At 33.1% G+C, this 14,969-nt stretch overlaps 2 protein-coding genes across 3 annotated transcripts in view; one reads left to right on the forward strand and one right to left on the reverse strand.

Moving 5' to 3' along the window:
- LOC141461286 (uncharacterized) overlaps positions 1 to 14,969 on the reverse strand; it is a 359,837-nt gene that overhangs the window by 276,584 nt on the left and 68,284 nt on the right. The gene's annotated exons all lie outside the window — the stretch shown is intronic.
- Positions 351 to 2,366, forward strand: LOC141460994 (uncharacterized). The gene is made up of 2 exons (XM_074141568.1): positions 351 to 847; positions 1,708 to 2,366. Exons 1-2 carry the CDS (start codon positions 567 to 569, stop codon positions 2,291 to 2,293), a joined length of 867 nt encoding a protein of 288 aa, XP_073997669.1. The 5' UTR covers positions 351 to 566; the 3' UTR covers positions 2,294 to 2,366.

The raw sequence follows: 14,969 nt of genomic DNA on the forward strand, positions 1-14,969 counted from the left end.
TTTTGCCTAAAGTTTTACCACTTTTAAAAAGATCATTTCTCTTCAGATGGACTAATTTGAACCAATTGGCTTATTATTACGACTTGGTTACTTGTGGTTACTGTAAAATCTAACTTTGATCATATTTTAGCTAGAACTAGATATAAATATAATCGCTAAATAAAAAAATAATCTCCGTAAGATCGATAGCATTGTTTTTTTTAAAAAACATGAAGTAGAAACTTAATTTTATAGATATAAATTAATTTGCTATCAAAATTTAATTATTTATTTTCAAATTTAAAGAGAAGAAGCAAAAAACTTGATCTTATTACTGAGAAATTTGAAAATTTCATATGTACAGTTTAAATAATTCGAACCGCACATATGTTTTACAAAGCGTTAGAGTTGTAAATTATTGTGCTTATGAGTTATGAATTATTATTGTTATTGCTTCAATAGACCTAAATCGAAAAACACTGTTCCCATTTTCTTTTTGTTAATAGTTTAGATGTCCCAGATAATTGATTAGTGTTTGCTCGTTTTTGTTTTTGTCTCTCTTTTTTGGCTACAAATTAACCTATATTATGTGCTCCACTTATAACTTCTACGAGTTATGTGGAAAATCTGGAGCAACGCAGAAAACGATTTTAGCAGAATTACAAGGATTGGGAATTGAAATTACACGGAGTCAATTACGTGAACGTTTGGCCAGAGCTGTAGCTCTTGGCTATATGATAAGAAAAACTCGTGGTCACGTGTTTTTATGGAAAATATGTGATAGGCACGTGCTATCATTACTAGCATCGTCACCGAATAATGAAGAAAATATTCTAGAAAAACTAATGGATGATATTGAAAAAGATGGGTAAGTTATTTTTTAAATTTTAGCGAGTAATTTTGTAGGGCTAAACTTTGGAACTAAAACGCCCAACGCGGGCTAGTGTACGTTTTTGTAACTTTTTCCGTTGCTTTTAAAATGTTCTTTTTTTTTCAAATTCTGCTTCGAACCCTATCCTGACCTTCCCTTCTCTTATTCCAATTATTCTCACCCCAATTATTTCAATTTATAAGTAACTAATTTACTCCTAAAGTACACGGTTGTTGGGGTGGAATTATGGGTATAAAGTATTAAAATGCTCAGTTTTCTTAGTACGGAATTTCAGTTAAAATTTAACCCTACTCAGTTTGAAAAGAAATAGGAGGGCCTACATTAACTATAGTCAGAAATAGAAAAAAAATAAATGTGCTACATCAAATAAAATCACGGATATTATGCAGCACTGCTGATCCAACAATATAAAGGAGCTAGATTTAAGATGATACTATACTTGCTTTGGGTTAGAGATTTTGATCGTCAAGTTATGTCTGTTCCAAATAATAATGTATAGTCTCTGCTTCCAGCTAGAAGGATGTGGTCCAAATTTGATATTACATCTAGACTACCTCATCTAAAACTTAATTTTTGTCCACAATCCTAGAACCGGTTACGCGATTTCATCAAATAGTTTAGTCGCCAATTGGTCCGTAATTGCTCCAATTATTTTCAAAAAATTTCATTCACTCGAGTACACCCGTAAAGGCCAGTCACTTTTATTTGATTTACCTTTTTGTTTTTGTGAAGTTCTCAGATAAGTTTACCCATATAAAGCCACTCAAGTATTCTGAAATAATTAATTTTGTAATCAATGAGTATGATATTTTTTTACTCTGTTCTTTTCACCGTAGATCTGAAGGCGAAAATAATCGAAACATGATGACAATGACGGAAGAGATAGGTGCCCCACCGGAATTTACAGCCAGTAAAACGGATGTAAAAGAAGAAAATGGCGATAAAATTGTTGAACAAAATAACAAAGAGGATGAGGCAGAAGGTGAAGATTGTTTTTTAAAAGAATGTTGGCAACAGGTAGGCTCCTTTATTGAGGGACTAGATAAAACATCTGTGAAAAATAGAAACTGTGATTCAAATTATTCAGCACAGATTAGTGTACATCCTTCGTCGTCGAAACAATCTTCTACTAGAACAAATGAGATAACGTCGAAAGCAGGACCTTCAAGGAAATCATCAGAGATCAACAATTATGGTGACAATGTCAGAGTACAAGTAGAAGATACTTTGGAAAACGAAAATAACTTGGAAGGTAATGAAGCTAAGTTTATTGCGAGCAATAGTAATGTGCTAAACAAAAAATTGCATCAAGAGGGCGGAACTAAACTCATTTTAAATAACCGAAAAGAAAATCTTGAGGATAACAATAGCAAAAAGCATCTTAAAGAAAATTCAGCAGATTCGGATAGTCGGAAAAATTAAGTCTGAACAATAGAAGAAAAATTAAAAACTGTGGTTATAATTAAAGAAGAAATATAGACACAAAAAAATTGTATGGTTTTTCTTTTCTTTTTGTAGAGATTTTAAAATGAGAATTAAACTGATTAATTTTGACATGGAATCGATTCAAAAATCAGTATCCCATATTGAAAAGAGTTGTTCCGTTAACCGGTTGAAATAAAATTCTTATTTTATAGTTACTTTTCTATATTTAATGAGAAAAGTTCCTCATTTATGTATCTAGCAAATAGAAAGATTAATTTTGAATATAGTTTGGGGCTAAGTTGTTTGCTGGGTGTCAGATGTAGTCCGTGTTTATTGGGTATAAAACCCACATTTTTCCTATTTTTGATTTTCTCATCGTTTTGACAGTTATTAACATTCATTTCTAGATGTTAGCTAACTGCAGACACTGTTTAGGATTTTATTTTACATTTCGGTTCCAAAGGATTTCTTTAAATCCTTTGGTAATTGCTGTATAAATGTAAACCTAAACTTGTCGGCTTTCCATAAAGGGCAGTTCTGTTTACAATTCCAGCTATTTTATAATAATAAAAATAAAAAAAATTGAATGAGTTTAAAAGAAGAAAAAATAAACTTTGAAAAATTAAAGTTTAATATTACATGCCGAGGAGCTGCCGCTATAACATCAAACGAAAAATTCATAACTGAAGTATAATTAGTAACTCTAACCACCTCTTTTTTGTCGCACACGAATTGGACATTTTATAATTGCAAAAGAGGTCGCACCAAGACCACAGAACGCTTACCCTGCTCTTTATGCTTGAAACCAAGGTTTGTGGCCTTTTTACAGCAGTAATACATCCACTGATTGACAGTACAATAAATGGGGTAGAATACTTCTAAAGTTTTGCCCAAATTATTGCTTAAATAATTTTGTTCATTAACTGTAGTAAGCAAACTAACCAATACAAATATTTAAAATAGTAGATTCTACTATAATCTATATTTATTTTACATATTAACAGTATCTTTCTGTATTAATTTCATTAAATAAGATTGTTACATATTTGTACCAGCAACTTTTAAATCTTTTTGCATTGCGTTGCCAACATAGTTCTGTGAAGTCTGACAGCCATTCGATTGTTTTTATTTTATTTGTTTGCAAAATAAATTACAATCTTTAAATATCTAATACATATTATAGACGTTTATAGATTATAGAAATGAAATTCAAATTTCTGGATTCGTTTACCTTCTCTCTTCTCCGTGTGTTCCATTTTCAGTTCTTTGGATTGCAAAAAGCTAATTAATGTTGCTCTCTCCGCATGACAGTATCGATACCAATCTGTGGAGTTGAATTATTAAAATGATTTATTTATAGCTTTATTTAATAATTTATTTTCTATTTTCTCTATTTTACGTTATTTCAAATGATTTATTTTGAAGTTGATTCGATTTATTTTTCCTAACAAAAGGCCTAGTTTAGTTTCTAATTATTACTGTCCCATTTTTTGTTTTATTACTTAATTCTTTTGTTTTTCTATATTTCCTTTCCCAATAGGTTTGTATTTTATTTATTTATTTTTTATGCTGAAGTTAAAAAAAAAAAAGGCGTGAGAAAATTAAATATTATATTTGTGTGAATCTTATTATCACAATTATTTTTCAATGATTTTAAAACTTCTATCTGGGACCGATAGATACGAGGGTCGTTTGAAAAGTCCGTGCAAAGTCAGAGAGATAGCACTACTGGCGCGTATCGAGGTTATGTTTAGTTAGTAGCATCTCTTGGAAGAACACACACCAAGTTTCAGCCAGATCGGTCTATTTCTTTGTGTTTGGCATTCGTTTGAATCGAGGAAGTCGAGTGGTTTTTCTCACGCTTGACCAAAAACGAAATCGTGTGAAGTGTTGCAAGGACGGTTTGCAGCTGTTCCAGAAGAATCCGCAGGACTTTAAGCGTCGTTTCGTCACTGTGGATGAAACATGGATACATCATTACACACCTGAGACCAAAGAACAATCTAAACAATGGGTTACCAAGGGGGAATCTGCGCCAAAATAGGCGAAGACCGTTCACTTCGGCCGGAAAGATTATGGCGACTGTCTTTTGGGATTCGCAAGGAATAATCCTCATCGACTATGTGGAAAAGGGTAAAACTATTACAGGTGCATATTATTCATCGTTATTGGACCGTTTGAAAACCGAGCTGCAAGAAAAACGCCCACGATTGGCCCACAAAAAAGTCCTTTTCCATTACGGCAACGCACCAGCTCACACCTCAGCAGTTGTGGTCGCAAAATTAATGGAAATAAGGGAAGGGATTAGCTATGTGGTTAGCATACTGGACTCCCACGCGGAGGTCCCGGGTTCGAATCCAGCAGCTGACCCTTAGATTTTCTCTTCCTAGGAGCTTCTTACAGCTCACTGTCCGGTGATGGACAGTGTTGTCTGTAACGAGAGAACACTGTCCGGAGGCCGGCAGTGCACTGGAAAAAGCTCCGGGCGCTAATGACCTCAGCTGTTGATGCGCCAAAAAAAAAAAAAAAAAAAAAAAAAAAAAAATAATGGAAATAGGGTTCCAACTCGTTTCACATCCCCCCTATTCTCCAGACTTGGCTCCCTCGGACTACTATTTGTTCCCCAATATGAAGAAATGGCTGGCGGGAAAAAGATTTTATTCAAACGAGGAGGTGATTGCAGAAACGAATGGCTATTTTTCAGACTTGGACAAATCCTATTATTCGGAAGGGATCAACAAACTAGAGCAGCGTTGGACGAAGTGTATAAGCCTAAAAGGAGACTAGGTTGAAAAATAAAAAAGGTTTACCCCAAAAAATTAAGTAGTTTTTATTTTTGCACGGACTTTTCAAACGACCCTCGTACTTCTCATTTATTTATTACCTTTATGAATTTTTGTAAAATTAAGTATTACTGTATTATTTATTACAATTATTATACTTTATAATATAAAATAAAAAAGTTATTTTATCAGAACAGAGCTGTATTTACTCGGATCAACTTGATAGTACAGCCTTGAAAATAGGATTATTAATTAAAGTAAAAAGTTACATCTATTTTTTTTGCTTCCAAATGGACGCTGACATACCGTGATGAATCAACCTTTGTTGAACATTTGAAACCTGCCAGAAATAAGAAAAATGTAACAGATAAAAATTCATAAAACTAAGGCGCTTCTTTGTCCAGGAAAAAATAATGTTGGGACTTTTTTAAACATGGTCCAAAATTTGGGAGGAAAGTGTTGATTTTAAAATGAAACTTTTATGTAAAAACTTCGCTGAATGACGTATTTTTGATCATCAGAAAAAGGATAGAAATAATCAATTAATTTTACTTCAATTAATATGGAATGAAATAATTAAACTTGTTTAACATGTAATTAATTAGCATACAACCTAAAACTACTAATTCAAACTTGTGGTTTGAGTGGGTAGCCCTGGCCGAATCCCTAGGGTCTCGCTAGGAGAGAAGAGATGGCAGTTAACAACGTTCTAATGAAACGGCCAATCACCATGTTAGTGTAAGGAGCAAACTACAACTAGCAGGAGAGTGGTGAATCAAGGAAGGTAAAATTTGGCTGTCTCATTCTCTGGCGTTTAAACTCAATGGATCGTTAGGTTGACTCATCGCTAATGCAACTCACTTTTAACACAACGTAGACATCTAATCTGACCCGAGGGGCACATCGCTCGATCTGCCAGCCAGCCGCTTTCACAAAACTACCCCAGACTTCCGTGCCTTCACTGGAATTTTCTTTTATAAAGTGTAAAGTAAGCTGGGAGAAAAGGCCATGGTAAAATTAGGTCAATCAATGATCACTTCCATAACTTAGTTGGGAAAAAGAAGAGCGGTAGTATTTTGGTATTAAAAGTGTTCTTTAAGGACAGAACAAAATGGTAAAAAAAACCGACGACATATTTAAAGTTCCACTTTCGCTGCTTTACGAGGTTCTGGGAATTTCGAACATTTCCAAACTTTATTTGAGATCAGAATCTAGAAACCATAATATGTAAAGTATGTGAAGCTGATAAAGGTTTTACAGCTCTTAATTTGAGCGCAACTCGGGGGGGGGGGGCTTATATCCAAGATAAGAAGTTATGAGCACTTAGGTTGCCCAAGTAACCTCTACGGAACTACGCGAAAGCCCGTAATAATCATTTACGTGAGCCTGTATCTTGGTGAGTGAATTGTGAGGGTGGATTTTTGGTGTTGAGCTAGCGATAGCCGTCAAATACCACTTCTTGTTAGCCTAATCTCTTAAAACTGTCCGGCAGGGCAAGTTATATGAGGGTTGATGTGTCAAAAACAGCACGAAATAGCGTAAAAACACCCAACTTTGACAATTTTTTCTTTTCTCCTTCTCTAAACCCAAATTTTTTTTAAAATTAACTGCATATCCTCGTTTATAAGTGTAACTTTATTGCAAAAAAGTAGGTTTAATAGATTTTGAGAAAACAACGTAACCCCCTAAAACGCGCGAACCTATTTCCGTACACTTGAACCCTGTTAAGTCACCACGCGGTAAACAAGTTGTGAAAAACTGATAATAAAAATGAATGTAAATAAAGAAAGGTTTTCCCAAGCTTCACAATTCTATTAATGAAAATAAAACTAACCATTGACATAATTATGCAAAATGGCTGCTTTGTTTTTTTATATTTTTTTTTTTTTTACATTCAAACTGAGGGCGTAAAGAGAAAGAAAAATTGAAAATTTCACAGTCGATTTCCCTGAGGAGAAAAACTTACTCATTTTCCCAGAAGATTTCAGTTTATTTTTTGTTCTTTTTATTTTAACTTTTTAGGAAAAAACACTTATAATTGTTTGCTCTTCTTTATCTTATTGAATTTACGTTCTTTTTGTCTCGTTCAGTGCTTCAACTCATTAGTTTGTTAAGCAAACGGTAGTTTTACGTCCAACATCCAACAATCATAACCATTCTAACAACTAAAACAAGTAAATCTTGGTGGATCTTTGTTTTCACCTTTTTATTTGAAATTTGTTTTCAATTCAATGATTTTTTCTTTGTTAGAATTATCAACATCTATTATTTGTTAAAATAATTGCAATTATGGTGGAGTCACTGAACAAGACTTTTGACTGAACTTGATTGCTTAGAAGCAAAGCAAGTTTAAAGAGGAAGTGGACTGGTCACATCTACAGGAATCTTGGCGCCTTTTTGATCATCCCAGCTGAACAGCACAACCATTCGTAAAACCTAATCTGCTACTTGCTTGAGTTTAGCGAACCCACAGGTTCTCCGCTAGCTACACACATATCCTCATTGTACCTCTTTGCAGGCCCCTAAAATCTGTGGACAAACACTGATATTTAGGAAGAACCACATTAGATCTTTTAGGACGTAGTGCTTTGGAGCTAAACAGAGCTTAAGAATTTGCCAAACAAAAGATAACTGCCATGCCGAAGTGATGTTTTACAAATCTTGAAAGTGAAATTCAAGTTACTACCCTGTAAAACCCTCAGATCTCTTAGAGTTTGCCACTTCCGTGAATTGGAGAATACAAAAAAAAAATGTTTGCATTTACGACTAATGAGCAGAGGTAAAAATTAAATCTTTACAAAAAATATTTTTGCGATAATCATAATTTAAAAAAAAAATGTTTTTATTAAACTGTCAATGATACACAACTCTTCGGCTAGAAAGATTGGGATTTTAGTGCTAGCGTACTAATGATTAAGCCTGCATTATACACATAGCAGCCTGAATTTGAAGTTACGATTGCGGAATTAATAGACAAATAAGGAATTCTCGACTAGTTTGCGTAGGATGATTGAGATTTCTGCTTCAGTATATATTAACAAATAAACCAGACGTGGATTGTACACAAATAGTAGCCCGTATTTGATGTTATGATTACGTAATATTAAAAGGAAAATAAGTCTAGTTTGACTGGAAAGATAGAAGTTGGTGCTTCAATGAATTAATAATTAAACCAGTAGTGGATTGTATACACTGGGTAGCCTGAAGTTTTAGTTACGATTGCAAAATTAATGGAAAAATAAGGTATTCTCGTCTAGTTTTGAACAATAAAATAAGAAAAATTGTGAAAGAATCTCAATCATTCCTCTCAAACTAGACGAGAATTATTTAAATTTATAAATTCTGCTATCGTCACTTCAAATTGAAGGTATGCTGTTCGCACAATTCACCCCTGGCTTAGTAATTAAGTGTATCAAGCAGAAATCATAGTCATTCCAGTCAAACTATACCAGAAATACTTGTTTTTCTATTAATTTTGCAATGGTAATTCCGTATTTAGGCTATCCTGTTTGTGCGATCCTTTTTTGAATTATTTATTGATAAATTGAAGGAGAAATCCTAAAAAATAGTTTCTGCTTTCTTAATTTGAACATATTTAGTTGAAAATTAGGTTTAAGAAAAACATTTACAATTAGAAGACAAGTTTTTAAAATAATTGGCATCCTAATTCATAAATATATCGATAAATTTCATAAATTTTCTGGTCGAAAAATCATGTTAATATTCAAAACTTTGTAATAATAGACGACGTTACATTAGTTGAATTAATTAAACATTATTACACAAAATATTAATATAGAATTTAGTATTTAGATATCCATATTTATGTTAAATATATTGTTATATTAATTATTTGAAAGTATACAATATTATTGAATTAACATGAATGTAAACCATATATAATTATATTATGTAATTTTAATAAACACAATATAACTTTAATATATATTTGGTGCCAGATTATTTATTCAAAGAGAAAATTCAAAATCATTTTATGGGCAACTTTAATTTTTAAAACTATACCAAAAATATACCAAAGAGTTACCTGGCTCAACCTTGTATTAACTAATAACTCTTCTAGCTTTTCGATACGTTATAGTTTCAAAACGTTGTAATAAATGCAAAGTTTTTAGATTGGAAATGCTGCTAGTTACCTCCATCCTCCCACGTACTAATAATTCCATCTCACAGAAACGAATGAATTAGAAAATAATTAAAGAACAAAAATTGAAGATGAAAAAAAAAAGAAGTAGCAAAAATTCAGATTGAAGACGTGAACATTCCGATATTCGTTAGTATTTCGTGAATACCCATCAATGCTCGTAAATATCATACCAGCGTAATGCTAGAGTCTACATCATTCCGAGACTGCAATCCGTAATTCCGATCGGGAATAAGCGTAATATCTTTTCTGAATCAGGTTTGATGATCTTTGGTTTCGTCTTGTCTGTTGGCTTATAGATGCTTCTTCCAAGAATAACTGCTCCCTAGTTTTACTTAAGAGCAGCTCTAAGTATGAAAGTAACCCCTAGTTTCGATGACGACGAGGTATCCTAACCGTTTTGTTCGACCCTTAATATATTTTTGTGTCATCTAGATTTTTAGACGCTAACTAAACACCATTATCTGCTCAATCGAACATGTTGTTCTCTGAACTCATAGGCAGAATTTCGACAATTTTGTCATCGATCATTTCAAAAAGCTATATCGTGACTACAATGTTAACAATGCCATAAGAATTTACTACAAATATATCATGTGAACGGAACTGTAGACACATATTTACATTTAAACAAAGAGAGCAAACTAGTAAGTGAATTATAAATCAGGAACTTATTGTTATTCTCTGTTGAGGGTAGGAATTTCCGGTTCAGTTAGTATATTTTCTCTCTTTACTTCCTACAAATCTCATTGTTAAGCTTTCTCCCATATTTATGTTCCCTCGCTAGAACCTCATTTTCTCTCAGCTATTTCATACGGACGTTACTTTCAGTATATCTTGTAGGTTTCTGAACAAATTATCATTCCGTGGGGTTTTCATTTTTAATAAAAACTCTTTCTTTCTGAAGGGAAGACATGGATTGTGCTCATATGAGGTCTGCCTTCTCCCCCATTTCAGTGGAGTCCGAATGGAGGTCATCAATGTAAAAGACTCCATACAAAGAAGTTTGTATTCTAGATTAATACAGTGAAATTTAAACAAGCAAAATATTCAAATGTGCTGAATAAAATAAGCTATTTCTTCTTGCCAGCTGTTCAAAGGCGACAAAAACTTAAATAAATAAAATAGAATAATTATAGGAAAATGATTTGGTTTTCACGAGTTTTAATTAATTTTTTAGAAAATTAGCTACAAAACTACTAAGAAATTATATTATTTGAAAGAATCTTATAATTTATTCAATCATATCGGGAGCTTGCTGAAAGTTCAAATTGCTCAGTGTTAAATAACGAGAATCTTAACGGACACTCTCTTTGGAAGCCCTGCAAATGTCAGAGTGCCCACCAAAGATGGTAAAAGAATGTAGAAAAGACATAGCCAATAATAGTTAACCGAAGAAATCACCTTTTGTAGGTTCCAGGAAATCAAATTTGCAGATAAAAAAAGAACATAAAACAATGGCTTGAATGTAGTGGGGGTACATTAAACCCTTCGTACGCCCAGCACCAATAACTGTTTCTCTTTGGCTGCAAGTACCAACGTGAGGATATTGAAGAAAATGGCCGTAGGATGATGGCCTACAGTGAGTTAAACCTAAAGAATCCTTCGAGATTATTAAATGTAGTAGAAAGGATCAAGAAACTAGTGGTAGAATATCGGACAAGCACCTGTGGCTCGTCACTTGTTCTACTTGAAAGGGTCAACAATGTTAAGATGAAGAAGTCGGCTGAGTCTTTAACTCATTGCCTTGGTAAGAATGCCCGCGCATTACTGCCTTTACCGGATTTAAAAAGGGTGATTTGCAGGTTAAGAAGGTAACTGATTTAAAGATTGATTGTGACTTGGATGGGAGATAGAATATACAATACTCATTCTGATTTAATTTCAACTTAGTAAACTAAAATCTCGTCCGATTAGGAGAACGAAAATGGCGACTAATTTTTGAAATTCTTCCACCTCAATAGGCTATTGTTTTTTTGTTGAACTATTTAGGTCAGGGGAGAAGGAAATTCTACGCTATCCAAAAATTCTGCTGCGTTCACATAGAATATGAAAGCAAACATGTTGATCTAAATCTCATTTTGAACACCCGGACAGTTGTCAATGAGGATAGTTTAGTTATTAAAATAATATTTGGAATCGCAGAGAAATTTGTTCAACTATATTAATTTAAAGTGAACTTTAATAAAATAAATGATAATTTTCATATAAAATGGAGAGACAGCGAAGTCCCTCTCACACTTTCTGTGAATAATTGGATATTTATTATTAAAATCAGTTCTGATGTAGAAGTATTAAACATTCTGAATGCGAATACTACCCGACTTGGCTGGTCGGTTTGAGCCAGGTTGGCTGGTCTGGGTTTAATGTTAGGCAATTTGGTAAATGAGTTAGTGCATCGTCGCTTGTCGTCGCTCGGAAATTAGAATTGGTAAGTGGGATTTCGATTCGAACGTAATAGGATATAGATTCAGAGACAGGATATCTTACTATTTTCCCTGAATAATAAACACTCTAGAATTGTAGATATCCTCTTTAGAAGTCACTTAGAAAAAAAAATTTATACGTTTTATTTTGTCGCATAATGAAATACTTTTGGTTCACCATCCAGTTTTAGAGATTTAACATAGTCATTAAGCTTGTTTTGTCAATGTTCTGATAGTTGATTCCTTTATTATTTATTTCTACCGTCTAAAAAAGGAAATTGCCCAGCCTTATACAGAAAATCCGATGATGGCTGAAAAATCGAAAGATGTTATTGGAAAGAAAATTTATCACCCAAGAATGACTTAAATAAGAATGGCTATCAATATAATATATTTACTGCAAACTGAAGACAAATACATCACATAGTCTTATTAATGAGTAGTCTTTGTGGGTTTTGTAAGAAAGAAAAATGAATACAACATCTAAATTGTGATTAAGAATTGGGAGAGTTTGGCTTTTTGGAAATTAAATCTAATTAATCACTTTTCATCATCTCCAGAGCATTAATATAGAGTTGGATTCGCCTTTTCCTTTTAATTTGGTTCTAGGGATAGCTGCTTGTTTTTGTTGAAAAGTAAACTTAGAAAGAAATTGTTCAATCACCTTCTTTTATTATCTCTTTTACCCAAACGACATAGTACATAGCTAAAATCAGCATACAAGGATTTGGAAGGAAGTTGCGGCTCTAGTTCAGCAAATATAAAACTCAGTATATTGTGGAAACGAGAAGACAATGAAGATTCGGGAATCTGCAGATTAGAGAACACAGAACAGCTTCAAATCCACAAGTACCTAACTTCAGTTCACACTGTTAAAAAGATATTTAGCAATAACATACAAGTGTAGATTGTGATGTGAAACATGTTTTTTGCAGACCTGCATCTGACTGGATTAGAGTTAGTCTAGAAGTGTAAAAGTCTCCATTTATGAAACTATTGTATGATTTGATGGCGATCTGTTGAATTGGAAACCTTGACTTAGACATCTGCAGAAGATAATTTTTGGGTAAGTACAATTTTCGGTGGTAGATAGAGACATTTAAAGAATACGCATAAATGAGAAGCTGTGTTGCTTATTTGGAGTTCTTGTAGCAATCATTAAGTTGAGTCGATTATGCTCGCTGGGCCACTTACATACGATGCAATAGTAAATTTGTTGCAGGAAATCGTATGAAGATGAACCGGGTGGCCGACATCCACGTGGAAGACCAAGTTAGCGGTGGTTAAGGATGTGGATTAGCTGTGGATTAAGGATTAGACAGTGGCTAGGAAGAGCAAGGTGATAAAGAAGCCTGGTGCCTCTAGAACCACGAATATTGCAACTTGAGAAAGAAAGAACTGGATGGATTGGGTGCTCTTCGTGAGAAAGCCACAATAAACCCATACAAATTATGGACTCATAAAACATAACTTATTTTTTTGTACGACCCTTAAACATCTAAGAAAGTTCTAGGTCAAATGATGCGAACCGCATTTTAAATTTTAACGCATTTATTAAAAACTACTATAACAAAGAGTGGATATTATATGCAGCAAATGAATAAATATTTAGAACAAGGAGAATCGAACATTAAATGTTTAAGATTAAATTTGCAGCATTTAACAGTTATTTCTTTACGGGTGGAGACCTAAAGTGTTTCCAAAAGGATTGTGGTCCGTTAATGCTGTTCCAATGAGTTTGTGTACGGTGATAAGTTTGTGGGTTTCATAAATTCAAACAGTAACTGTTCTCTCATTTATTTTTAAAGTTTAACAACAATCAATTAAATCTGAGAAAATCAAGCATATAATTAAATATTTATTAATTCATCCCTAATTAGTGATTCATTATTAATGATTTCAAACCAATTCAAAAATATAAATTAACAATTTAGAATCATAAAGACACTCCTCTTCCATTGATTGCTGATGAATTGAATGCATGTTTTGCAATTGTTATTAAACAAAAAGCACAGTTTTTGCTGCAAAAAAAATTCTGTCCTAGTGAAGGGTAACATTCAGTTAATACGTATTGATATGTCACTGCTGGTGCAGTATATCTGCAATTCATCATATTTGCAAATGATTATTGATTTTCTAGCAAATAAAACATTGTGTAATTAAATTTGATTGTTTAAAATATTGGTAATATTCAAATGAAATTCTAAAAAAAAGATGAACATGATATTGTTTTTATTGGAAAAGAGATATGTGTAAATTAATATCGAAGGGTATGTAAAGGTCACTGGTGTATTTTTTTATTTTGTGCTAACCTTTTTTATTAAAATCAAATACCTTACAGATTTTCATTCTTTTATCATTTAATAGGAAACACTACTGAGAATGTTTATAATTTACAGGTGGTAGATACATTTAAAAACAATCAAATCTATTTAGCTTGTCTCTTTAAATTCTAATTTTCGTTATAATTGATACATAAATTCAAATTTGTTAAGAATTTATATTGCGTTACGATTCTCAATGGAAGGATTTAAATCCCAACCGTAAATTACTACGGTTAAATTGTATTTTTATTGTATTATCTCGAGTAAAGGGTTATTGTTATTAATATCAATTTTTGGTGAGAGAACTGGGTGCAAAAAGGGAAACACTTCGGTATTAAACCAAGGGATTAGTACAGTATTTTGCTTCTGAACAGAAGCGGAATAAGTACATTGTTGTTTTTATCATGAATGTTGTTCTTAAGGCTTTAATTGAAGCAATAAATAATCTCAAGATTAGATTTTGACTAAAAATAGTAGTAACAAACAGAAGGTTGAAATGGTGGGATTAGTACTCAAAATATGTGCTGACAGGAAGGGAGTTAGGATTGGTCCTTCAGACTCCTTCAAATCCCTTTAAAACTTGCTTACCGATTCCTTAACTCCTTCCAGTTTCTCTCATATCAATTCTTTTCCATCTTCTCTGTGTTCACTTTCTTCAAGGCTGTGAACACTTTCCTACATTATACAACAACTTGTTTTCACTCAATCCTCCAAACCTGCCTTCCAGTGCTTGTATGATTTGTGGTTGTAACCTAATCAAAGACTTTAACTAGGACAGAAACTCATTCTGTACACGTGCTTCATTATGGAGGCTCGCTCACCCCAACAGTAAGCTTAGATATCACATTTCCACGTGTACTCACACGTTTACTCAACACACACACTCAAATACACACACAACGCTTCCACCTAAATACTCTCGTTACGACTATGTGTTTGTAGTAGTCACCGTACGCCTGCTCATCGGCAGACTCCGCT

The sequence above is a fragment of the Rhodnius prolixus genome, unplaced genomic scaffold (genome assembly GCF_049639745.1).
Source record: "Rhodnius prolixus isolate KJV_2025 unplaced genomic scaffold, Rpr scaffold_6, whole genome shotgun sequence".
Lineage (NCBI taxonomy): Eukaryota > Metazoa > Arthropoda > Insecta > Hemiptera > Reduviidae > Rhodnius > Rhodnius prolixus.